The 26,952-nt window shown below is 46.5% G+C and overlaps 1 protein-coding gene across 3 annotated transcripts; it reads right to left on the bottom strand.

Moving 5' to 3' along the window:
* Positions 1-1,179: 1,179 nt before the first annotated feature.
* On the bottom strand, positions 1,180-26,667 carry LOC144162401 (zinc finger X-chromosomal protein-like). Of its 3 annotated transcripts, none has more exons than XM_077692909.1 (4): positions 26,425-26,667; positions 21,128-21,281; positions 12,050-15,793; positions 1,180-3,365 (listed from the first exon to the last, which is right to left on the bottom strand). In XM_077692909.1, exons 3-4 carry the CDS (start codon positions 12,277-12,279, stop codon positions 2,852-2,854), a joined length of 744 nt encoding a protein of 247 aa, XP_077549035.1. In that variant the 5' UTR covers positions 12,280-15,793; positions 21,128-21,281; positions 26,425-26,667; the 3' UTR covers positions 1,180-2,851. The 3 variants fall into 3 exon arrangements, with proteins under 3 accessions (XP_077549035.1, XP_077549034.1, XP_077549036.1); XM_077692908.1 differs by having other exon boundaries at positions 25,093-26,667; XM_077692910.1 differs by lacking the exon at positions 1,180-3,365 and having other exon boundaries at positions 12,297-15,793.
* Between the last annotated feature and the right edge of the window lie 285 nt (positions 26,668-26,952).

Raw genomic sequence — 26,952 nt, forward strand, 5'->3', positions numbered from 1 at the left:
CACTGCCGGCGAGCTGGTACTTCCGCGCGCGGGGAACGCTGGGTAAATTCGCTGCGCCATCTCTAGTGTGCTCCGTGAGTGAAACCCTCCGCACCCCCCCTCCCCCCGCCTCCACCGTGTTGGGAGTTTGTTGTCCCGCACGCCACGTAAAAACCGTTGGCTGGTAGAGCTAGAAAGCTTTGCTTTAAAATACACTCCGAGAAGTGCAGCAAATTTTAGAGTTATGGTGAACAAACTAATCAGCACATATCTTAGCCTAGATTTGTGCTCAACTGAGCACCCATTGCTGCTACTCTGAAAATATCTAGGTAGTTTACCTATATTTCTTAACAAGCTGAATATGAAGTATATGTGACGTCCTGTTCAATGCAAGAGTTTGCAAATAACTGGCTTTTACTGTTCTCGAAAGCATTGCTCATGCTATTTCTGACTTGAACTACCTAAGAAATGATGAATTCCCTGTCGTTCAGAACAGTTGCCCATAGATACACAGTGAATTCATCAGGGTTTTCCTAAGTGTTTTTCTAATTCATCAGATCCTTTGGGAGTCAAACTGTCGTTATGGCTGTGCATTGTTCAATGTCCTGACAAATGATGACAGCGTAAAATAAACTGTGAAGACAATTTACAGTGATGAATACCTTAATTACGTTCTAAATTCAGATATATTTATTGAAGGGAAAATAAAATCCAATTGTATGAATCACAGCAAACCCCAAAGCACAACAAAACATCTCATCAGAAAATTCACAATGAGCACGAAAACGCTGGCTAATGGCTGTTTTATACAAAAAGCAGCGATCAAGATGGGACACAAAGGAGGCTACACACACACAGCGCTGACTACCGACAAAGTGTTTATTTGCGTCTCTCCGATATAAACGAAAAGGCTGCACCAAGGTGAGGGCGAAAAGAGTACACATACATAAAACATTGAGTGTGTAAACAAGAAACAAGCATTTTTTTTCATCATAATGACAGCTCGACCATTTCGCTACAACATAAGATAAAGCTGTATAAAATAAAGATAAAGCTGTGTCATCAATAAACGTATCTCCTTTTCGAGAAGGCAACAGAAGGTGCGCTTAGACAATCAGTGCCACTCTTGTATATCGTGTAAGCTTCCAGCAGATGACGCGTGCGCTGATTCCCGTACAGCTTTATCACTCGACACCACTCAAATTCAGGGGCACACTTGCAGGACGAAACGTGTGAGGCGAGCCAGCCACCGGATTTCGCTCTGACACTGGACACGTGCTCCACCAGGAGCGTCCCAGTTTGGCCTACATACTGCCAGCCACAATTCAAAGGAATGGAGCAAACCATGCTGGCCCTGCACTTAATCAAGTTCGCACGTGGTTTATTCCACATTTTCTACGGGAAGGCGCACCGTCATTAACTAGCGCACACATCCTGCTGATTTTGTTAAGAGCCGAGAAAACCAAGCGCGACACCAGCTCGTCCCACATGGTTCTTAAGCCTGTGGCTGACGCCATGAATATAAGCCATCACAGCAGTCTTTTCCTTCTCCCTTTCAGCTTCCTGTATGGACGAAGGAGTGTGCAGTTCCCGCCGAATCTTGTCTCCCATGCTTTGGAGGATGGGGTCAGGGTAACCAGCCGAGCACAAACGGCTTAGTTGCGCCTGAAAGCTGTCACTCATGCAGTGGTGCACAAGGCATTGGTCAAAGCTGTCGTGGCAACACTGCATTTGACTAACTTCGAGTGCGCAGATATGAAAGGAAGTAGTGCTTTATTTGATCTCCATGTGTGCTCCAGCATAAGTGCGCTTCTATATGCAGCTTCACGTCAAAGAATTGAAGCTCCCAATTTTTGGCGTATCTTTTGTTAGCTCAAACCCCATCAAATGGGTAGAAAAGGTGCTGAGCATCGTCTACAAGTTCGCAAGTGTCTTCACCCGCAGCTTTGAAGACAATAAAAAAATCATTACTAAAGCGAAACAGCCTTCCGACCGCCGACCTTCGTAAACTGGGCTTTGCCTGAACATTCGGCTTATGGAGCACGCGTCTAGTGTCAGAGCAAAATCCGGTGGCTGGCTCGCCTCGCACGTGTCGTCCTGCAAGTGTGCCCCTAAAGTTGAGCGGTGTCAAGTGATAAAGCAGTACGGGAATCAGCGCATGCGTCAGCTGCTAGAAGCTAACACGATATACAAGAGTGGCATTGATTGTCTAAGCACACCTTCTGTTGCCTTGTCTCCAAAGGTGATAGCGTTTATTGATGAGCGAGCTTTATCTTACAGTAGCGAAATGTTCGAACTGTCATTACGACAAAGAAAAACACTTGTTTCTTGTTTAGACTTTCAGTGTTTTATATTGCCGAGACTCAAATAAAAACTTTGTCGGTAGTCAGCGCATGTGTGTGCAGCCTCCTTCTTTGGGTCCCGTCTTGAGCACTGTTTTTGTATGAAGTGTGAACCAACAAGCCCAAACACTTGCATTGCTTCAATAGCTGTGAGTTACACAAGTTGCTTGACGGAAGTTTATGGGCAACAGAAATATTTAGCGAATTCAACCATACTTGAAAACACACAAAAAGAAAACCAAAGCACGACATCAGAGTGTAGAATGTATACTATATGTTATTAAAAATGGAGAAGGAAAATGTTAAAATAGGGAGCAGAAATGGCAATATGCACATCCGTAATAAAATTTGAATGCAATGCATGCTAGTGGCAGCCCGCAAGGCTGTCGCAGTACAACATACACTCCGACATGGGCCTTAACAAAGAAAAGAAAGCTTCCCACAAACACAACAAGAACGCACACATATTACCTGGATAAAACAATACTGTTGAAGCTACTATTTCCCACTGCCGTAGTTGCGACTCTAGTTTACTCATCGTTCTCTCCCAAAGCACTCTCGCCTTCCCCTCCCTCTGTGTGATGCGTGCACAGGTGTGTCTTCAGGTCGCGCACACTATCAAGCCCCTTTCTGCAGTGCGGGCAGTAATGTGGGTGCTTCCCGTCATGCACCACCATCTTGTGTTTCTTCATTTCGAAAAGGTAAGCGAACGTCTTCCCGCACGTGGCGCAAACGTACGGCCTCTCCCCTGTGTGGGTGCGTAGGTGCCGTACCAGGACGTGCTTGAAAGGGAATCCCTTCCCGCACTGAGGACACACAAACGAGGGAGTGCCTTGCATGTGCTTGTTCCGACAGTGCTGAACCAGGTTGGACGCTTCGCCAAAGCGCAGGCCACAGACCCCGCACTCGTGGGGCTTCTTCTTGTCGTGCACTGTCCGCTGGTGCCTCCGCAGTTGGCCTACCCCAACGAAGCCTTTTCGGCAGAGGTCGCAGACAAAGGGCCGCTCACCAGTGTGCGTCCTCTCGTGCCTAACGATGGTCGTGCTGGCCGGATGTGGGTAGCAAGAATAAAAGCAATGAAAGAAACATTTCGGGACAAACTGCTGCCAACACTACCTTTGTACACATCACTATACCAGCTGCCACCAGACACCTATTAAGAATAACTCCTAATGTTGGTGTCGGAAGTTTGTGCGGTGAAACGTCATAGTAAAATGGTGTTTATGCAACACCTGCCACGCATCAATTGCTTGAGTCAACTGCCTTGTGGCCGCTCGATAAATCGAAGAGTGAAAACGACCTTTTAAGATACTTTTTTTTAACTGAGTCCAATATGAGTAACACTAAAAGTAACATTCAAGAGCAGACACATTCAAGGGCACTTGAAATAGAAGAATGGTGCACCATTTATAACCAGGTCAATGCATACTGCACATAATTATGATAACAAGACTGAACAAAAAAACACGCATGCTTTAAGATGAAACTTGCATACTATGCAATAGTGCATAAAGTAAGGGAAAAATAAAAAAAATCACGCCATATCCACGGAATGAATGATGATAAGTGGGGCGAAGCTCGAGAGGGGGAGATCATCGGTAACCGTAACTCTCCCGTGAAAGTTCTCCCATTACATCATTAAGAAAGACGTAAGACTGTGTACGTACATTGTACAAATCAACTTTTATTTTCGGAGTCAATGCTCCCAGGCCCAGACCTGGTGAAAGACCCCGCGCCATCGAGGACTACCCCGCCCCTCCACCACAATTTGTCACGTAGGATGGGACACAACGGTAAAGAAAGGACTTTTATTTAGGGCGAACTTGTGCCCGAACAAGACGAGAGGAAACGAGCAAAGGTCCTTGCGTCTCGTTCGATCTCCGAGGACGACTGCCTGCGTTCATGGCGTGATCTCTTGTGTGATCTCCCCCTCGCAGTGCACGTGCGCTCGCGCCTCCGTTGGCGAACACAGACAAGCTCGCGCTCCCGGTGCCGAGTTTGCGCTGCCGGTTGCAGCCGGTTCTTGCGCGTGCAACGCGGCCCACTTTGCGACATCTCCGAAAGCATGCGGCGGTCACGTACCACGAGACACAAGGGATGGACAGGCCCATGACTTAAGGAGCTTCGCCCCCAAAAAAAGTTAAGTGGAACTAGTAACCTGTTCTACAGGGTAATTTCACAGAATGTAATTTTCCCCTGTACAATAGGATTGAATCACATTCCAGGAATTTGTATAAATCAAACGAATGGCAAGAGCTTGAAGTATGTGTTTATACACCATTTTCCATGAGCAGCTGGGAAAGGAGGAAAATACTCGCAAACCAGTTTAGTCGGCGGCTCTCGCACCTTCTGCTTCCGGCAGACCAGCGTTGCCTGTGCGCGCTGGGCTGTTAACATCGCTCGGCGCGGTGTGCTCCGCTGCGTAGTACAAGAGTGTTTCACACCGTGTGCTTAGTTTTTGTGGAACTTCCAACTGTTGTAGCCTACGCTGCAATGCCGTTCAAGGCGCAAACGTCGCTTGGTCAGCACTGTGCGGTGGTGGGTTAGTATAGAACAACCAGAGATAGTGAGAAAAAGTTGCCACCAGCACACATCTGCATGACACTGCCTGGAGAAAATGCAGTGCGGTTGCGACGTGTTTTTGCTGCATCGCTTCCCAACGGCGGATTTCCAAACGCTTCGCTGCATAGAGCATAACGGTAATTAAATGTTGTCACTAGCTGCGCCCCAAACCTGAAGGGACCTAAAACATACCAAATCACTATTACTAACAAAAACAACACCTAGATATGTGTTTAGAAAACATAAATTAAAAAATGTAAGCAATGAAAAAAAAACAACAACACAGACCTGCTGGGGCTCGAACCCAAGCCGTCAGCAGCGGTACTCAGTACTCTACGTTGAGGCCACAGAGCCAGAATGGTGGGCTGGTTTTAGCAGGCGCTCAAAAGACTAACGCGCGCAGTGACATCACACGTCACGTGGGTGCTCTGTGCAGCGAAGCGTTTGGAAACACGCTTCCCAACGGGCACGAAGTTGAGATATCGGTGGACGCTGTTGGTAAACCACAAATACTTTGTACCGATGACCAGCTCTAGGGTTTGTTCGGTGCACTTCTTGAACGGCAAATAAACGGATCAAAATCCATTTATCACACGCAAAGCTGCGACAGGGGTGACAAAACGGAACCCCCTGAAATGTTAGAAGTAACTTTATCCTTTACAATACAACATTCATTGATTTATTGATTGATTATGGGGTTTAACGTGTGGACACTTTACAGGCAATGAGGCGCGCCTAGTGGAGGGCTCCGGATTAATTCTGACCCCTAGGGATCTTTCACAGCGCCAATACAATACAACATTACAATAACTTCTTGTTCCTTGTAGCCGAGTGGCATTAAACAATTCCCTTTTCTTCTAATCTAACCTTTAAAATCATGCAGTTTTGCTTACTTTTTTTTTCAGACGAACGCATTACACTGCTAAACGATATTGTCACGAAGCCAAGGACGACGCAGTTGTCTTGAAGGAGAAACAAGTTTATTGGAGCGAACTTGTGCTCCCCTAAAAACTCAAAAGAATACAGAGGCGGCGAAGCAGCGGTCAACAAAGTGACTTGCGTCGGCGAGCGTCGCAGAATCGAATGCCGAGGCGTCTGCTCTGCAGGCTTTTTATCTTTCGGCGCGAGTGTTTCTGGAACCGTCGATTGACATCCAGAACATTGTAGATCACAGACGATTATTCTGGGCTAGCGACGTTAGGGCGAAACAGTTTGCTTATCTGAATGTGATAGCCCGTGCGGCATAAAAAGAATGGAAGACGCGCTTTGCTTGGAACGCCGACAACACAGCTGGGCGTGGCCCGGCAGTAAAAACAAACAATAAATAAGCAAGCCCATAGATGGTTCGCGGCATTACCCCCCCTCTATAAGAGTGCATCGACCCGATGCTAAAATAAAAGACAGTCCGAACAAACAACAACAACAACAACAAAAAAGTCCGTCATCTTGCATAGTAAGGTTTCAAGCGAACCACGTGGACGACTTCGGGCCGCGTGCGTCGTCGTGATGTTCCGGAATCACCATCGGGGATCACGTCGTAGGTAAGTTGGCCGACACGTCGTAGAATTTGGTAGGGTCCGAAATATCGTCGCAGAAGCTTCTCACTGAGTCCGCGTCGTCGGATGGGAGTCCATACCCAAACACGGTCCCCTGGGTGGTACTCGGCGTCTCGGCGTCGGAGGTTGTAGCGCCCGGCATCCACGAGCTGCTGGCGCGTTGTACGAACTCGAGCCAGCTGGCGGGCTTCCTCCGCACGCTGAAGGCATCCTTGGACGTCGGTGTTGAGGTCGTCTTCTACGTGCGGAAGCATGGCGTTGAGCATCGTAGTTGGTCGTCTTCCCTAGACAAGCTCGAACGGCGTCAGCTGCGTCGTCTCCTGGATAGCAGTGTTGTACGCAAACGTGACATACGGGAGCACTTCGTCCCAAGTCTTATGTTCAACATCAACGTACATTGACAGCATATCTGTGGTTGTCTTGTTCAGACGTTCTGTTAGTCCGTTCGTTTGGGAGTGGTACGCCGTCGTTCTGTGATCCGTGTTGCTGTAGCGTAATATTCCTTGCATCAGCTCCGCAGTAAAGGCCGTTCCGCAATCCGTGATTAGGACTTCCGGGGCTCCATGTCGCAGCACAACTTGGCTTATGAAAAACTTTGCGACTTCCTGTGCAGTGCCCCTCGGAAGAGCGGCGGTCTCTGCGTAGCGCGTCGTGTAGTCTGTTGCCACGACAATCCACTTGTTCCTTGATTGTGACGTAGGGAACGGGCCTAGAAGGTCCATTCCAATCTGTTGAAAGGGCCTCGACGGGACGGCGATCGGTTGCAGAAAGCCGGCGGGTCGTGTCGGCGGCGTTTTTCGTCGCTGGCAGTCATGGAACTCCGAACGTAGTGGATGACGTCGGATGTAAGGCGGGGCCAAAAGTACTTCGCCTTGATTTTTGCAATAGTGCGAGCTGTGCCGAGATGTCCGGAAGACGGGTCGTCGTAGCACGCTTCCAAAATTTTGTCACGGAGCTCTGCAGGGATGACAAGTAGGTAATGCGTTCTCGTTCCGGGGCTGAAATTCTTCTTCACGAGGACCAAGTTTTTGAGGCTGAATGCTGGAAAGTTCCGCTTGAACGACCTAGGCACGGCGACATTTCGTCCTTCGAGGTAGTCGATCATGACGCGCAAGTCGAGGTCGGCACGATGCTGGGCGGCTAGGTCGCTCTCCGTAACGACTCCGAAGAACGCGCTGTCTTCATCGCAGTCTAGTGGTGGCGGGTCGACGGGGGCGCGGGACAGGCAGTCGGCGTCGGAGTGTTTCCTGCCGGATTTGTAGACGATTGTAACGTCGAACTCTTGCAGGCGCAAGCTCCACCGCCCAAGACGGCCAGAGGGGTCCTTCAAATTGGCGAGCCAACACAGCGCATGGTGGTCTGTGACAACCTTGAATGGTCTACCATATACGTAAGGGCGAAATTTTGAAATGGCCCATATAATTGCGAGGCACTCTTTTTCAGAGGCTGAGTAATTTTTCTCCTCCTTCGACAGACCACGGCTTGCAAAGGCGATTACTTTTTCGCCAGTGCTTTGCTTTTGGACGAGAACGGCACCCAAGCCTATATCGCTGGCGTCGGTGTGCATTTCTGTTTCGGCGTTTTCGTCGAAATGAGCGAGCACGGGTGGGCTTTGCAGGCGTTTTTGCAGCTCGCAGAATGCCTTTCCTTGGTCGTTTTCCCAGCCAAAAGGCGTGCTATCTTTTGTCAACCGTGTGAGTGGCTCTGCAATGCGGGCGAAGTTTGCGACGAAGCGCCGGTAGTGTGCGCACAGTCCGAGAAATCTTCGCACGCCCTTCTTGTCTTTCGGCCTTGGGAAGTTCGCAATGGCCGAAGTTTTTGCTGGGTTAGGTAGGACTCCCACGGCGTTGACGACGTGGCCCAAGAACTTCAGCTCCTCATACGCGAAACGACACTTTTCAGGCTTCAGCGTTAACCCCGATGTACGAATGGCCTCGAGTACAGACTCCAACCTTGCAAGGTGTTCGTCGAAATTCTGGGCGAATACCACAACGTCGACGAGGTATACGAGGCAAGTGTGCAACTTCAGGCCATCTAGCACAGTGTCCATGACTCTCTGAAACGTTGCTGGCGCCGTGCACGGCCCAAAAGGCATCACCTTGAACTCGTATAGGCCGTCCGGGGTTATAAACGCAGTCTTCTCTCGGTCTCTCTCGTGCACTTCAATTTGCCAGTAGCCGGTCTTCAAATCCATAGATGAGAAGTACTTGGCATAGCAGAGGTGGTCAAGGGCGTCGTCGATTCGTGGCAGGGGATACACGTCCTTTTTGGTGATTTTGTTTAGTCAATAAATAAGCAAGCCTATAAATAAGCAATCAATAAATAAGCAATGCCGCGAACTATGTATGGGCTTGCTTGGCGGCTTCCAGATGTCGTAGAGGGCATAAAGGGTGAGTACCCAGCACCTCCACCAGATGTCACGAAGCCAAGGACGACGCAGTTGTCTTGAAGGAGAAACAAGTTTATTGGAGCGAACTTGTGCTCCCCTAAAAACTCAAAAGAATACAGAGGCGGCGAAGCAGCGGTCAACAAAGTGACTTGCGTCGGCGAGCGTCGCAGAATCGAATGCCGAGGCGTCTGCTCTGCAGGCTTTTTATCTTTCGGCGCGAGTGTTTCTGGAACCGTTGACTGACATCCAGAACATTGTAGATCACAGACGATTATTCTGGGCTAGCGACGTTAGGGCGAAACAGTCTGCTTATCTGAATGTGATAGCCCGTGCGGCATAAAAAGAATGGAAGACGCGCTTTGCTTGGAACGCCGATAACACAGCCGGGCGTGGCCCGCCAGTAAAAACAAACAATAAATAAGCAAGCCCATACATGGTTTGCGGCAATATGAAAGGATAACTTTCTCCATCGTACACTGCTGGTCCATAGCAAGATAAGGAGGCAGCACAATGTGGAAATGCAGCTCGAGATATGCGAACGCTTCAGTTGAAAAACAGCTCAACTTGCTCACAATGCAGTCAAAGGAAAAGCTTCTAATCCCTTTGCGTTGTCATAGAATCTAAAGTAATAAAATTACAAAACAGTTACTGCTGATCGCGTAAAGCATTTGTGGTGCAAGCAGAGGTTCCACAAAGGTGGGCTCCGAGCGACAGGGCACATGCGCAGCGCAGAGTTAGGCCAACCATGCTCAAGATCTTCCAACCTTGCACCCAAATGTCGATCCTTCTGCACAACCTTCAAAGAGTAATTTGAATGATTCTGCGGTCGTGTTATTTTTCCGCCCAAGTAATTTTGTTTCGTCAATAACCGTCACAAATCAGAAAGATTACATAGCATTGCAATGCCAACAGTGTAGCAATCACCTCGTCGAAGTCCATCGCGAGCGCAGGTCAGCGTGACCCATATGCTGTGCACGCTCCACATTCGACGTCCGCACTTTTCTAGACATGACTAATTGGTGAACAAACAAGCATGGCGGCATTGAAAATATGCATTTATTCCCCGATATAAAGGAGACCAGTAAAACACCCATAAGGAAGGGTGTCAGACAAGGAGACACAATCTCTCCAACGTTATTCACAGCATGTTTACAAGAAGTATTCAGAACATTGGATTGGGAACAGGTGGGAGTATGGTTTAATGAAGAATACCTCAGTAACCACAGATTTGCTAATAACGTTGCTTTGCTAAGTAACTCGGGGGATGAATTGCAAAGCATGCTTTCCACACTGGACAAACAGAGTAGAACCATGGGCCTGAAAATCAATATGCAGAAAACCAAAGTAATGATCAATAACCTCGGGACAGCACAGCGGTTTGAGATAGGTGGCGAGGCAGTGGAAGTGGTAAGCAAATATATATACTTAGGCCAAGTTGTGACCCCGGATCCCAAACATGAGGCAGAGATAATTAGAAGGATAAGAATCGGGTGGAGTGCATATGGCAGACATTATCAGATAATGAATGGCAGCCTACCATTGTCCCTGAAGAAGAAAGTGTATGACAGCTGCATCTTACTGGTACTCACCTATGGGGCAGAAACTTGGAGGCTCATAAGAGGGTTCAACTTAAATTGAGAACGACTCAGCGGGCAATGGAGCGGATGATCGGTGTAACATTAAGCGGAGTGGGTCAGGGAACAAACGCGTGTTAATGACATATTAGTAGACATTAAGAAGAAGAAATGGACGTGGGCAGTGCATGTAGTGCGAAGGCAAGATAACCGCTGGTCATTAAGGGTAACAAAGTGGATCCCTAGAGAAGGCAAGCGTTGCAGGGGGCAGCAGAAAGTTACATGGGCAGATGAGATCAAGAAGTTTGCGGGGATAAATTGGTCACAGTTGGCACAGGACCGGGGTAATTAGAGAATAATGGGAGAGCCCTTTGCCTTGCAGTGGGCGGAGTTAGGCTGGTGGTGGTGGTGGTGATGATAAATTTCTACGTCAGTCGGTGCAATACCGGTAGCGTTTGCACTGTGGAACTGCGGAACACCACCGTCACCACCACCACCAGTGCTACTGCTGCTCGCAACAGCGGGGTCGGCATCTTCCATTCTGGCAGCGAATTACGTCCTAAAATCCGTCTGCAGGTGGTGAAAACGAAACAGAACACACACACAAACACTGCAACCGCTAACTTACCGCCAAACCACTACGGTTCACTCGGTAATGCGCGGGCAACAAACACACGCATGGAAAGAACGGAGCACTTAACAGCCCAATGTGGTGATTTCGGCGTTCGCTTCATAGATGACGCTAGCGTCTAGTCAGAAAAAGCAAATGGCGGCGCCCACCTCTAGAAAAGAAAATGGTGTATATTGTGACACTGGAGGCAGCTAGAAACTAAACCTCTCCTTGTTCATAAAAGCCTGAACACCGTGTATGGTGAGAAATTTTAGGATACAAGTTTTACTGTCACTATATTGGTGTTCCAGCTCCCCTTATTTTTTTGGAGCCAAAGTGCATGATATAAAGTACATCACCAATGCATTCGGTGGTCCAAACAGGTAATTTTTTATACTGATTTGAACAAATTTTTTCTCTTGTTTAGTAAATCTGGCATTTTTGATGAACTCTCTTCATATTGCCATGAAGTAAGACCCTTGTGTTTTGTGTCTTGTTGCCACGCTAGAACATTCCTTTGATAATTAGTGCTGTTGATTTCATTCTACGGTTCTGGAAAGTATGCTGCAGAAAAATAAATGTTCGCAGTGCAAATGCCATGGCATTTGTCGACGATCACCTGAGCACGTCCCTCTGTTGACTGCCTCTTCAACGCCTTTGCATTCTTTTAGCTTATTGTGTTGGACAAGTTCGCTCTAATAAACCTTGTTTACTGGAAGAACCTTGCATCGTTCTTGGATTCATAATATACACGGGACCACCATTTTAATTATTACACAGTCAGTATTGTTTTTTATGTTTTGCCAAGAGTTGAAACAATGAGAAAACATTATGTTATGCTAGGCCCAATCTACGAATGACCAGCTGCTGCTGGAACAGCAGGCTGGCAAACAGGTAAGCACTGTCTGCTAGCTTGTTGGGCAGTGGTTGCCTATCTCGCCCATGGATCCTACCACCTCTTACTGTCACTGAGCATGCCAAATAGCCCTGCCTCCTTTTTCTTCGTGGAAGGTTGCGGTACATACTTTATAACTCACCAATGATCAGTTGAATAGGGACAGTATGAGCACTGGAACTTGCCCGGTGCCTTCTCACTGTGCTCGTCTTGCACGTGCTGGTCATGGAACTCTCGGGATAAGACCGGGCCTTGTGTTTGGCACGGGAATGTCTCGCCCTGATCCCAGCGGTCTCCCAGAATCACTGAAATTGTGAAAAATGGAAACCAGTCGTCAAACTCCTCTTTGTGACAGGCACTCCCAAACAACATACTCGCTATATTGGCAAGTGTACATTTTTATAGACACCACATAATATGCACGGCACTCGCATCAGAGCTGAAACATGCACCAATTTTGGAAGACAGAAGGTGTTATATGATAAAATCATTCCTTCAGGAAAGACTGATACCTCCAACAATTTCCATTTTGCATACCTCACACCATTTTCCCTTGATTTGATATTCCTTTCCTGTTTTCAAATTTCTACCTCTTTTATCTCCTCCACAAGGATCAGACTTCACAATGCCACTCATCATTGAACCTTATTGATGTAGAGTTTATAGCCCTACTCTGCAGGTATGTATGAACTAGCAGCTGAGGAAATCGCAGCCAATTTATCCTTATTTGCTCACCGCAATAGCATAGACGAAGGCAGTATGGTAATCTACATGATTCATTCTGTTGACAACTATTAGGAGTGCCAGGTGCATCTAACTATTACTTGTTCTTCACTGCCCTCACACATAGGATTTCATGCGTAAGTCACGGCACTGCGATGAGTAATATTTCTTTTTGAGCAATATTTCTCTTTAACAATGCCACCAGAAATGCTCAGAAATAGCCCTAAAAACTGTGGAAAAATGCAAACTTCATCCAGACAGCCTTGTTTTATTCTGATGATAAATGGCTTGGCGATGAAGACCTGGCCAATATTAGAAGCAGTGCCTTTAAAGCCAAGTTTACATGCAAAAGAGCTTTATTGAAGCCTCAATTCAATCGTGAGGAAACTTGTGATTTCAGCAAAAAAAAAAAAACTTCACAAGATGCCCGTGCAAAGCTTTTCTGTACAAGCACGGTAACATGGACAAACAATATTTAAAAATGTGATGCTCCCGTCATTCCCACTTCTCGTATTAACGAGCAAGTCTGTTCAACAATTATTCCCAAGAAAAAGCAAAAAAAAAGAGTTTTTAAGAGGCAGTTGCTTAACCTATTACAGCACCTGTCAGAACTAGAGGGCTCGCTGCACAGGTATATTTTGAGTGCTAAGCATAAGGCACACAAAAAACATGAAACACACTCAAAGCAAACAAAATGCACGGCCTCTCTGATGAACAAAGTACAAGGATTTGAACTAAAGGACTTCATTGCTGAAGTTGTGCAATTTGTGTGAAGGTTCTAATATATCAGCACATCATGTTGTTGGACTAGTCGGTGCTCGATCTTTAAGTAGAAAAACTGCACGTAAAGGACAAGGCTTAGACTAGGGAGAGAGGCTTTTGAATGAAACTAAGTGCTGGGCAGAAGCGGGGGATAAGTTGCCCACGAGCTGATAGAGGCCTCTTTTATTCAGAAAAGCAATGATAATTGTGTCAGGGAGCCTTCTGTTAATTCGTAGGGGAATAACAATGTAATGAAAAAAAACCTGACTGCTTTGTTTGAATGTGCAAGGAATGGTATAGTATATACATGTTCGTTTTTCCAAAAAGTTATTTGTGAGTCTGCACTTGTCCTAATCCTTCATCTTAGTCCTGTTCTCTATGCGCAGTTTTTCTACTTAGGGGCTCAAATACATGATTTAGGTCATCAAGAGGTCCCTTAAAACAGGATATGAGCTCAGACCTGGCAGACAAAATGCAAATGTATTTGTCAACAGTACAGGGGTGCCTCAACAAGACACTTTATTGCCACTCATGTTCAACACTCATGTTCAAGCAGAATGTCATGCCAGCTACAGGACATTGAAGGTGTCTACTTCAGTATTTAACATCCATTGGGGCTGACGCAAACATCATTACATTCAGCACTGTGCACCCACTTCAAGCAGCTCTAGTTCTTATATGACCATCTTAAATTGACGTATCATTTAATGCCTTAAACGACACATACGCATAGGCAAGCCTGTCCAGTCTCAAGATCACACGCAGCTAAAGATTTCAAGCACCGCCATTCAAACCCGATAGCAGCAGGGTTCTAGTTTTTGAGATAGCAACCTCTCAAAAGGGTGGCACCCCTGAATCAATAAAAGTACTCGTTCTGAAGTGGCACAAGCACTTCCTCATAATTAAAATTCTATTGAGCAAACTCGAGGCACAATGAGGCACAAAACACTTTTTACAGCGAACCTGTGCATGTCCAAACTCCAAGTTCCCTCTTCTGGAGAAGCCACTTTACTCGACAATGCTACTCCACTCCTCCTCACCACCCAAAGTTAGCACCGTTATCAGCAGCAGAAGGGAATGGACTGCCCCATGTTTGTCCACAACAATAAGCTCGAGATATTCCAGGTTTCATTCAGCCAAGTGGCTAGAAAGTATGCTCACTCACAAATTACACACACATGCGGTTTCTTCCGTGCACTTCTCGGACTGCACCAAGCTTCACTGGTCATCCTTCTTCACAAAGTGCAAGGGCACTGAATTCTTTAAATTTAGCATTGAAAAACTATTCTTTCACCAATCCTGAAACTTCTTTTTGCATCCAAGCCCACATGACATAAAGAACAAATGCAGTTCCGTAAAGGTGCCTAAAAAAGTGCTGTGGAGTCCTTACAGAATAGCACATACTCTCTCAAGTACAAAACAGAACTGGCTAACAGTCGTGAGTTACACAATTTGCTTGGTAGAAGTTTAGAGGAAACGTAAACATCTACAGAATGGAATCACTGGGAAATGTTTGAAAAGTGAAACAAGGCAAGAATTTACAGCATAAAATCTACATTGCATGTCACAGAAAATGGAAACAGTGAAGACGTTAAAATAGAGGGCAGCAAGGGGAATATGCACATCCTTCATAAGATTTGAATACAATGCCTGCTAATGCAGCCTGCAAGGCTGCCTTGCACTGGTACCAACATGGGCACAAAGAAACAAAAGAATGTTTTTAAACAAGACAAGGATTTACAAAGAATGCAGCTGCCTTCAGCAGTACAGCACACAGTCTGAGATGGGCCCAAAGAAACAAACGAAACAAAGTTTTTGAAAAATCCGACAAAGATGTACAAATATCACCTGGGTAAAACAATACTGTTCGTGTAGTTCCAACTTCATTTCACTCAGTGTTCCCCCTGCAGCACCCTCACTCTTCCCCTGGTGTAGCACACGCCGGGGATCTCTCAGGTTGCGCACACTACCAAACCCCTTCCTGCATTGCGGGCAGCAATGTGGCTACCGCCTGTGATGCCTCACTATCACGTGTCTCTTCAAGTTGCTACGTCGTGCGAACCTCGCATTGCACATGGTGCAGGCGTACGGCCTCTCCCCTGTGTGAGTGAGCAGGTGTGTGTTGAGATGACCTTTGTGAGTGAATACCCTCCCACACTGTGGGCACTCGAATAAGGAGAGACCGTCCCCTTGCATGTGCACGAGCTGCTCGTGTCGAGCCAGGTGCAAGACCTCGCTGAAGCGTTCACCGCAGACCTCGCACTCGTGGGGCTTCTCTTCAGTGTGCACTGCCAGCTGGTGTCTCCAAAGTTCGCCTTCTTCAGCAAAGCCCTCCTGGCACAGCGAGCAGACGAAGGGCCGCTCGCCACTGTGCGTTCTTTCGTGAATGGCGACATCATTGCTGGCCATGTGTACGTTGCATGGAAAAAAGAGACGAACACACTTCAGGCCCAAGTGTTGCCAAGACCACCTCTCCACAGGCATTAAAGCAGCCGCGGTTAGACACCCGTTACCTATAATGACTCCTAATAGCGACGTCGAGGCTTAACAAGGTCGAATATCACAGTAAAGTTCAGGTTGTGTGACGATCATTTCACATCAGTACCTGGTGTAAACTGCCTTGTGGTCACTCAATAAATAGGCCAGTGACAAACCACCTTCAGGTCACCTCGTTTAACTGAGTGCAAACGCTGAAATGCAACACTCTAGGGCAGATAAATTCAAAGGCACCTAAAATGACCCAGTAATGAATGTGCGGGTCGTTTGAGAAATAAAAGGTGGCTAGCCACCTGTGTTAGCTCAGTCGAAACATACCGCGTATAAGAATGCTGAAAGGTTAGTTTGAGAAGGAATAACGTTGCATGCACGATTTAAAGTGGCCCTGAGATGGGGGTTTTTCGGGGGTCATTGATAATGTCACGGGACATATAGGTGGGCAATACCCCACAGCCCCATCACAAAAGACCAGCGACAATGACGATGAAGTGCTGGCGGACCCTACGCTGGCTGTCTGATCGCTGCCATGTAAATACTGTAAATAGATTGTTCACTTTCTTCATTCTTCATCTCGTCTGTTCTGCCACTACTGCGGGGTACATCCCCGTCCTGGCCCCAGCTTTGCACCTCATCGGCATCTGAGGAATCATTGAGGGTTTATGAACTGCGTCGGGCAGCCCAAACCCCAGCTACAACCACTTGACGACTCCCCCCGCCCCGTGTCCCCAGCCCGTGACGAGCCGACCCAGAGCCGCCAAGACTCGACGCAATGTGACCAGATGATGACGTGACTCCAGACCTGTGGTCCACCGTGGTTACAAGCCTTCACTAGTTCGTCATTGCCTAGCTGATATCGCTGCTACGGGCGGGTGTACACCAAACCCATCACCTTCATCCATGGCAGCAAGCTGTTCTTTCTCGCGTATTTTCCCGCATTGCTCATCTGCATCACCATCATCATTGTGCTGCAGCTTCGACGGAATGGTCGCCCTCGACCGGGGGTAATGTCACGGGACGTATAGGTAGGCAATACCCCACAGCGCCATCACGAAAGACCAGCGATGACGACAACGAAGTGCTGGTGGACCATGTGCTGGCTGCCTGATCGCCGCCATCTAAATAATAGATTGCTCACCTTCTTCATTGTTCGTCTCATCTACTCTGCCGCCACGTTACAATATCGCACTGCAACGGCTATTTATTGAACTAACCTGTTTATTTATTGAACTAACTGGCTATTTATTGAACTAACCTGAACTACGAGCTTAAAAACACCAGGAAGCTAGAAAAAACATCATTCTCATGTGTCTGCATTTATACACAGTCAAACCCCGCTACAACGAACTCCGCTTCAACGAAATATTTCCAATTTCCCGTCAGCTAGCCATAGGTCAATGCAACAAAGTCCTCGCCACAACGAACCATTTGTCAGGCTTGCTTTCGTTTCAATAAAATTTTCGATGATTTGGGCTGGGTTTGTACAATTTTACAATAAAATAAGCAAAGCGCCAGCCATCTGTAACTTTTTATACATTCAGGACGCTTAGTTTCACCGAAAAAATACGCGGTGCGCCCACACCACCAAAACAAAACAAAAAACTCATAGGCGGACGCCATTGTTTGATGGTGATAAAGATGTGGCTGGCCGTCTTTACATGAGGCACAGGCCCGGTTCGCCAAGCCAGAGCTACAGCCAATCCGTATCCAGTTGAAATCGCACGAATGTGCTCCGCTGCAGGCGCGGGACTGTCATGTAAGCGTTGTGAGCAGCTGTCCTTGCCGTTTTCCTTCTACCATTCTTCATAACCAAGAGCAAAAATCATGTTTGCGTGTTTGGTCTTTAAGCCAAGTCATCCTATCTTAGTCGTGAGTGCGCAGTCATGTTCAATGCAAGAGCGCACGTCTTGCCTGCCAAGGTCAGTAGCTGCCGTGCCCTGTCAGATTATAATGGCACTGATCCTGCCACAAGCGAGAGGCGGGGCTTCCGAAGGCCTGGCAGCTTTCTGCAAGTAATCGGCTCGGTGGACACGCCTTGTTGTACAGCAATACGTTTTGCGCCTGCATTTCTTCACCCCCCTCCGTAACGCGTTCTTTGCGTGCAGTGAAAAAACAGATAACCATTGGTATGTTTGTTATCCGAATAAACATGATGTTATTGCGCGTCACTCCTTTTTCTAAACATTGTGTTATGCTGCCAATGATGCGGAAACATACGGGGCTATTTTTCTGGCCTTTCCGTGGTGTGTTGGGGCAGATTTCGCATCAACGTATTTTCGCTTCAACGAAATTTTTCGCACATCCCGTCAATTTCGTTGTAGTGGGATTCGACTGTATTAAACTTCCTAATGAGAAATTTGTTCAAAGCGCGAACTGCAGTCTTTTCGGTCACGGCGCATAGCTGCTGCGTCTCAGGAAGTGATCGCCTGGTACATGAAATGGTGCGCACTACTCTGCCATTACTGTGCAGTGTGTCGCCGCCGCTGAGCATGTTGTAAATCGTGTTTGAACTTTCCACACAAATGTCACGCGGTTCGGATGAACCACGCAATGCGGAGCATGTCGCACTGTCTCCCCCTCATGCTTTTGCCAAGCGTCGCCGCCGACGAGCGTCTCGTGCGGGCTCAGCATACTGCCCTCCCCCTCACACTTTTGACAATTTGTTCACGTTTCCTTTCTGTCTTCGCTCGCTCGGTTACACTGCCGTCAAACCACAGTAGCGACCACTAAAGTGAAGCGCACTAAGAAGAGCGTTTGATCACAGCACTTGTCCCCTGTCCTGGCGTCTGTTGATTGCATTTTGTATTGCCCCTGGCATGGTTCTCTCGACGGCAAACAGCGGTGGAAATGCCGCCTACCGCTCCTTTTCCCCGCCAACTGCTTAAATTTGGTAGGCCCCCACCGCTCCGACTGACCCTTTTGGAATGCGCGCCTAATGAACTAAAACGGCTGCTGTGCGAGAGCAACCCCAGCGGCACCCGGCCGCACATCTTGCTACCTGTATACGGGAAGGAATCTGAACAAGCTGCTTTTAAGTCTGAAAAATTCCCAGCAATGCGCAAATCTCTCAGTCAATGCTTGCGGTTATGGAATTTTTGTTTTGTTTAAGAACTTTCACTGTCCACCACTCAAAAATTTCTGGGGAGGATCAAGGCCTCTGGCCAACACAAAAAGCAGAGCAGCAAGCACAGCTCTTGTGTACACAGTGGAACACATAAGGAACAATGACAAAGAAGTGCCGATTTCATTTTTACGGCATTGTGCATGTGTGCTGTGCAGTAGCACAAAAAAATACCGTATTTGCATGACTCTAACCCGCACCTTTTGTCACTAAAAATAGCCTTCAAATTTTTTTCGTGCATTACAAATGGGCGCAAAACTGAAATCGGCTTCAAAGCGAGCAGCGGCATCACCACGGACACTAACTCTTCCCAAAAACCAACTCAATCCAATGGACCTTTTTCCAGTACCGGTCCTCCTAGCAGCCGCCACGGCGAACCTAAACTGGCAGTCAGGCACGCCCCCCAAAATGTTTGGCTGTCGGGGAACCCCCGCAAGAAACATCCCGGTCCAGCAATCCCTCTTGCTCCCACCCCTCACCCATGGCTTTCACATGAATGTCACAGTAGCAGGTGCTCGCTCGTGTGACTAGTAATCTGCGTTGCCGAAGCACCCCTTTTTCTTCACTTTTTTTCATTTTTGTTGCTCCCTCACTGGTAGTTATGCACTCGCAGCACGGTCAGCCTCAAACATTTTTGCCCCTTTTCTTTGAACGCAGTGTCTAGAGTGCCGTCCAACGGCACTGTAGCTGATCGCTGCAGGCATGGCTAGAGTGCTGTCCGACGACATTCGAATATTTAAGGCTAGGCTAGCAGCGGTCGAAGCGTCTGTCGTTGTAGTGCAGAGGATCCGTCTTAGCTTCTTGATCCCAAGGATGGTGGGTCGAGACCGACTGTTGCCTTTTTTTTTTTTTCATCTTAAAATTGAACTATAATTTTTATGCCTTAGGTTACATTTGGTGTTTTCAATTATTTTTTTGTGTGTGTTAGGTTATCTTATGCTATGTTTAGGTTAGGTATCCTGGCTTTACGTTATCTAGAGCAATGTAGTGCCAGACGCGCCAATTTTGTCACAAAACGCCGGTGGACGTCGATATAGTAGAGTGCTTATAATACCGTCGGACGGCATTCTAGACACGGCCTTCTTTGAAAGCTTTTTTGTTTGGTGTGCACGTACGAACTCACTGCGAACTGCCCGAAAAGAGGAAATAGAAAGGTGCAGCCCTAGGAGGCACAGCTGCTCCCCAAGCTGAGGGGGCCTCCTTTTGTTTATTTCGCCCGAGACGACTGCCAAGAATGGCGGATCGGCAGCCCACGCATGCGCAGATCGCTACTGGAAAAAGGTTCATTCAAGGCAATCCGTCAACATCACGTGAATAAATTTTGGCACGCCCACTCCTCGCTGTTGCAAATGTTTATTTGGAATTTTTTTTTCAGGTTAAATGATTTGCTCAGACTCTCGTGAGTGAACCACGCGTTACAATCGTGCAAATACGGCAGAGTAGCCACGTCGAGGTTGCTTCAGCACAATGTAAACGCTTGTTTCACTGAATCTCGTTGACCTCAACTGTCAATTTTCAAGTCAGTTTAATCAGAACATAAGCATCTTCCTTTTTCTTGGAGTAATCAGTGTTGGTTTGTAAGTGGGGGGTGGTTGCAAGAACGAACCAGCAAAAAAAAAGTGTTAACGCTTTCTTTTTGCCCAATTTTTAACATCAAGCCTTGTTGAAGCAGACTACCATATACGTGAACACAGTGCTAAACTTTAATTAAAGGTAGTTAAAAACCTGCACAACAACTAGTGTACACTCCTTTGTTTGGGGACTTTAGGTCTGCCAGACTGATGAAGTGACTTTTTGAGAGTAGACTTCCGTGTGGCACCACATCACCCAGGCGCATTGAATACACCCTTGCTTTTCAGAAATTTCAAGCACTTTTCTTCACTTGTGCCAATACAAAAATCTAGAGCTGTGTGTAAATATGGCGAAATTAAGCTCACTGGATTACATTGTTCACCTTTCGAAACACGTCTAAAAAAAAAGTTGCATTTTGTGTTTATGGCAACTTCACGTGTCTAGTGGTTACAAGCAAGCTGCATTCTGGAATCTCAGCCAACCCCTGACTTTAACAAAGGATTTTAAGAAAAAGCACCGGTCTAGGTTCGAGCAAACACGGTAACTCACCTTACATCGCTGGAATACGAACACTGTGAGCACTGGAACTTGCCCGATGGCTCCTCACTCTGCTGGTCATGGCACTCTTGGGATACGAAGACGACGCCAAGAACCTGGCATGGGAACGTCTCAGGCTGTTGTTCACTTGGGTCCCCTGCAATTTCTGGAATTGTGAAAAATGAAAATCAGTGCTGACATTTTACTGTAACGGACACTCCAAACATTCTCGCTATAATGGGCAGTGAACGTTTCATCACAAATTGCACGATGTATGGTGCTGCATCTAAAACTGGCATAACCGCTGAAAGCTGAAGGTTTATGCAAACACTTTTCAAACAAGGAACACTATTTTAATGTTCAACTTTATGACGTCGAGGTACTTCTTAACGTCTGTTTTATGTCATGCAGATAGAGATGCAAAAGGAGCGACCGCAGAAGCAAGGAAGTTATTCTGTTTTCAAATCTAATACAAGCAAATGCAGCACTGGCTGCAACACACCCAAGGCCTCAAGATATGACAACGAAGTTTTAAACTTTGGAAGTTTCATAGACTGAAGCTTAACCTTGGCTGTGACACACTCCACAGTGGAGTGCTCCAAATTTACACAGCAAGGGGATTTCTACCATGAGCCAAAATCTCAACATACGGGTGTTTTCATTTTTGCACCTCCATTAGAATAACAGCCGCAGTGGGCTGGATTGAACCCATGCCTTCATGCTCAGCAGCAAAACACCTTAGCCACGAAGGCACCACAGTGGGCGACTCCAATATGAAAATACAATGCGGTGTCTTAACAAACAAATCTCAACGTAGTTTCACTTCTTTTTTTTAACACCTTCCTGCCTATTATAGCATTCCATCGATAGCATACAATCGACAGTTTTAAGTTCAAATTTTGAAGTTTTCTCATTCGAATCGGGCACTTTACGAGTGCACTCTGAGAGCTGGCGCCATCATCTGAGTGGTAGATGCATTTAAATCCTCTTTCGTTTTGTTTTTCTGCGCGCCATGATTTTTTAAAGCACCGCCAGTGTCATGCGATGTGCGCTCGGATGATATAGAGATTGCGTCAACATCGCGTGCTACAGTGCCGTGGAAACGCCGCATTTTTAGCGATGTGGAAGATTATACATGCGACTTTTCGGGTGACATTCGGGTGACATTGGGTGGCATTGGGTGACATTGGGTGGCATTGACTCTGCGAACAACTTTTCGTCTTCGGATCTCAGCCCCGAAAGCGACAGTGCGACCAGAACCTGATATCCCTGTTCAACACAGGCCCCAGAAAATGCAGAAGTATCAAAACTAAATTGTGATACGAACAAGAACAAGTGGAGGAGAAAACCAATGTTTCCTGCGATGCATGTGTGGCCAACCTATGTTTCAAGGAACTGCTTTGCATAGTGGCATGAAACCCACGAGTGCTAACACTTTTTCTGTAAGTCAAGAAATTTTACTTACGCATTTGACATTTGCAGCGCTTTTGCACTGGTAGCATATGTACAAAATGTATTTCTGGAATGTTGTTTGTTTTTCTGTGCGAAGCAGTACCGACATTTTTGCTTATTTTTTGTTAGTCCCAAAACATTTTTTTGTAGAGCATTCCCTTCTGTTTCAAATAAAAATTCCTGTTTGAAAAAATTACCACTGGAAAGAAAATTTCCTCTTCTACTATTGGATACCATACACTTATATGTTGCATATTTTTTGCGATAGGGAAAAAATTGTTTTCTAGAGTACCCGAAATCACTGCTTTTCCAGAGAGCAGAAAAGTGTTAAAGCGAAACAGTACCGATGGCATCCTATTAAGGAACTAATGCATTTTCCCGTAGACCGGATGGTAGACTGAAAAGCTCTGATAAGATCTCTGGACACACAGCGCATGCATGAAACCGAGCTTCCATCATGTCAAAATGGCTACTAGGACATTTCGAAAAAGGAACGCTTCCAGATAAGACGATACACGCATCAATGATGAAGAAGGAGTACAATAGTAAATCTTTATCTCATAGACCACGTACTGGTATACATTTAGATAGTTTGTAGAGGTATTTACTTGGTGTGCAAAAAATCATCACATGGCTCCGTTCCTTGTTTGCGATTTGGGTCCTTGAAGGACTTTCAGCATAGGTTGGACGCACTTTTAACAAAAGTTTGAATGCAATTTTGACGCAGTTTTGTTGTCAGAATGCGTTAGTGCTCTCAACTTCCTTTCGGAAGGGATGGCAGTTTTTCTTTGAAGCAAGCATAAACACGAAATTCGAAAAAGAAAATATACGAATAGACATAAATGGCAGGCATATCAGCCTCGCATAAAGCTCGTTCTCGCTGTTGGATGATTCTTTCCACACGGCGTGTCAAGATGCACCGCTGTGAGCGTTTCACTTTGTAATGTTTGCCAGTGGACGTGTCCTATACGTTCTTTACGCACCGGTGAGGTGAGATGGAATAACCGTGGTAACACCACCATCACAGAGAGCAGACAGGGCCTCCCAGGCACAGCCAGTAAGGGTCACATTTTCTGCTGTTCTCACCGGTCCCCCCATATCAAATCACCGGGAAGAGTGACAAAATGAGCAGCGGATATCAAATTTTCGAGAAAACCAGTGCTCCATTTGCTTGTAGCTTAAAATTTAAAAATTTGATAACTTTTTCTATTCCGCACCAATCTAAATCATTCTTTTTGCGTATATCTCTGCATGGCAGAAAAAGAGACTGAGGCCTTAAAAGTATCAGAAAAGAAAAGCATTGCGGTGTCCTTTAATGACACCCTCAAGAGACTACACAACACATCCGTCCCCTTGTTAGTAATTGGTATGGCTTTAGGCTTGCAAATTCGTCCTAGACACTGGTGAATGAATTTGTTAGCCTGTTTACAAAAATGTAGGCAAACACGAAAAATTACACATGCAGATGGAGAAAAATCATTCAGCTCTAAATTCTACACATTATTTTAATGTCAGATATAACCAGCCTACATTCTCTTCACTACCTGATGGAGATAAGCAATGTAAAAAATTATCCTGGCTTCGTTCAAGAAATGCAGATAAAACATGACAGTGGTAACTACAAAAAATAAGAAGCAACCCTGGACAATTTTACGTTGTCTAAGAACAGGGATTCTACAACCATCCTGTAGAAACTAACTCGAAATTGTGAGTAAAGAAACAAAAACCAATTAGGAATTACACATGGACTAGGCATAACAATTTAAAAAACGACATCTGACTCATAATTCACAACAGGTTTAAGAATGAATCAGGCCAAAGAAAGCATGCGCATAAGTAACCACTAAAAATCAACCATCAGTTTGGAAAGAATACTCGTATGCAGCAAAATACCATTTCTTTGCAATGTAAAATGCCTAACCAGGCCTTTTTCGAACATTACCACGAATGCTAAAAAAGGAACCCAAAGGCTTTCTAGGAACCCAGAAAAAATATACCCGCTTTTCAAAAACTCTGGCTTTAATAATGAGCCACTCTGTAATGAAGATCAGGCCAATGCTTTGAACGATTTGTCGTTTTTACGCAGAAAGCGTCAACTTCATCCAAAACCCCCACTGTACCATAGGATGGTTATTGTTTAACGATCGTCATCTAATCGAACAGAACACCCATCATAACTGCCCAGCAAAGCTCGCTTTGACACGTAAAATTCATAACATATAGTACAACGAAATATTAAAGAATACAAAGCTCCTGTCATCGCCAGTGCTTGTATTTCCAAGCGAGCTTGTTTGACTATTATCACCAATCTACAGGAAAAATAAGATGGTTTAGAGAGAGACACAGCTGTCGAACGTATTGCAGAGCCCTTCAGAACAGAATGCCTCACTGGACTAGTACACTTTTTGGCGTTAGGCACAACTAAAAATGAACCATGTAAAATGCATAGGCTCTCGTGATGAAATTTATACGCAAGCATCACGAAAGAAACTGCAACGACAGAGGAAAACCGGAGAAGTACACACCCCACCAAGATGTGCTGGCACCAAATGTCATGCTCAAATACTGTCAGCACCTCTGGCCATGTGAACAAGCAAGTTCGACAATCATCATAAGGCCGTAGCAAAACGACAGATAGAAATTAAAGACACACAGTTGTCCAGCCCATTGCAGGGCCTTTCAAAGGAGACTGCCTCACCAGACAGGTATGCTTTTCAGGATGAAGCACACCAAAAAACACGTAAAATTCACCCAAAACACATCACAAGCACAGCCTCTCCTGATGAAAGCCAGCACAGCGGATCGCACTCAAGGCCCGCCTAAGCCATCAGATGTCACCACAACTTGTGCCCTCTGTGACGTTCGCTATACCACATGCTTCAGTCAGTTAACAAACACACCACCAATGATACACGGCCCAGTTTGTCAGCTGAGTCTCCTTGCACACTTATCAACACTTGCCGCATCTCCCTCCGCACCAGCGACGTCTTCAACCTTCATTTTCCCTGGCCACAAAAACGTTGACTTCTCCCTCTTGGAACTCTGTCGCATTCAGTAGTCAGACCTAGGGTGGTCCTTTGGATTGTATTCGCAGCAATACACTCAGCCTGCACATGTGTTGGCACTTTCCAGAATCCTTCAGTATCTACCATATCCCTGCCATAACCAACAACCACTAGCGTTCAACGGTCCTTCGCTGAAATCTACCACTTTTTTTCCGCTGCTCACTGGCGGAACGGTATTCTACTTCACGTCGTGTAGTGCCGCTATAACGCTTCCAGGTGGCAGAAAAGGCAGCAATTTCCCAGAGAACCAATTTTGCGTAGTGCTCTTCATGACGCCGTGCGAACTTCTTTCCGCAAAGCACTTCCCCTGCGCCTTCAACAAGTTTTCACTGTCGCAGTAGGTCCCATAGCCTCTTGGCCACTCCAGAGGAGGCCCGTTGTTGATGATGATTTACTGTTCAGGGAGACCGTACAGGTCCCGCACGGTCGCACCTCGTGCAGGCCACAAACCAAACTCGCGCGGTCGGCGTTCACCTCCGCTTCGTCAGAGTAAAAAATCGCTCCACCTTGACGTCGAAACTCCGCAACACGGCGCGGCGGCGAGATTGCACAAATTGCGTAGCTTGAACGAGCAGTTAGTTCGAGACCGCTTTTTGCATAGGAATCGACGCTTCAGAGGGAAACATATTTTGTATAGTTGAAGTGGGTACGTATCGCCGTTCCCTGCCCCCGTCTATGTGGCGCGTCACTTTTTCCGCAGCGTACACTTTCTCAGTAAGTACACGTTAAGGGGCTCTATGGTCTACAGTGAGAATCTCGCTTCACCCGACAAAGCTGCGCACGACCACTCACGGCACAACCACGTCAAAGTCAAGATTCTTGCCAGCATGCTTTTTTATCCGACGTTCACCGGTACAGCGTCTCCTCGCTCTGTTGGCGACTGCTTCCGTGCTCTTGACCGCAAAATTCATGCTGGTGGTCTCCTCGCTCTCATTTCGAAGCAAACGCCTTCGCCTCTTTTGAGGAAGCATTGCACCTACGATTGCACCTTGAAAACAACGGCGTGCGCGGGAAACAGAAACAACCCACAATCGCAGCCAGACACGTTTAGTGTGCCATCCGACTGCTCCCTGTGAGCCGGAACCTGTGCGGCGGAACACCGTTAGGAGGCAATGCAATCGTATGCGCAAGAATGTTCAACTACGAAGAAAAAAAAACACCGTGAAGAGGTACTTTTTTGTGTGACGGCTGTGCGGGTGTGTGTTTGTATTTACCTTTTTAGTTATTTTTGTTTGGTCAGAGCACTCACAGTGCTGAACCGTTGCAATTGGGGTGATTATTAGAGCATCACTGTCATCATCATCTTCACTATGCGTCTCG

The sequence above is a fragment of the Haemaphysalis longicornis genome, unplaced genomic scaffold (genome assembly GCF_048455015.1).
Source record: "Haemaphysalis longicornis isolate Haplotype H1 unplaced genomic scaffold, Haemaphysalis longicornis Haplotype H1 scaffold_12, whole genome shotgun sequence".
In the NCBI taxonomy this organism is placed as follows: domain Eukaryota; kingdom Metazoa; phylum Arthropoda; class Arachnida; order Ixodida; family Ixodidae; genus Haemaphysalis; species Haemaphysalis longicornis.

What these genes read in the sequence shown, in the direction of transcription:
- LOC144162401 (XM_077692909.1), bottom strand. Translation starts at nt 12,279, where the DNA reads ATGTTGTTTGGGAGTGCCTGTCACAAAGAGGAGTTTGACGACTGGTTT. An exon ending in CCCTATTCAACTGATCATTG is followed by an intron (nt 3,366 to 12,049) that starts GTGAGTTATAAA and finishes ACATCCGGCCAG; the next exon opens with CACGACCATCGTTAGGCACG.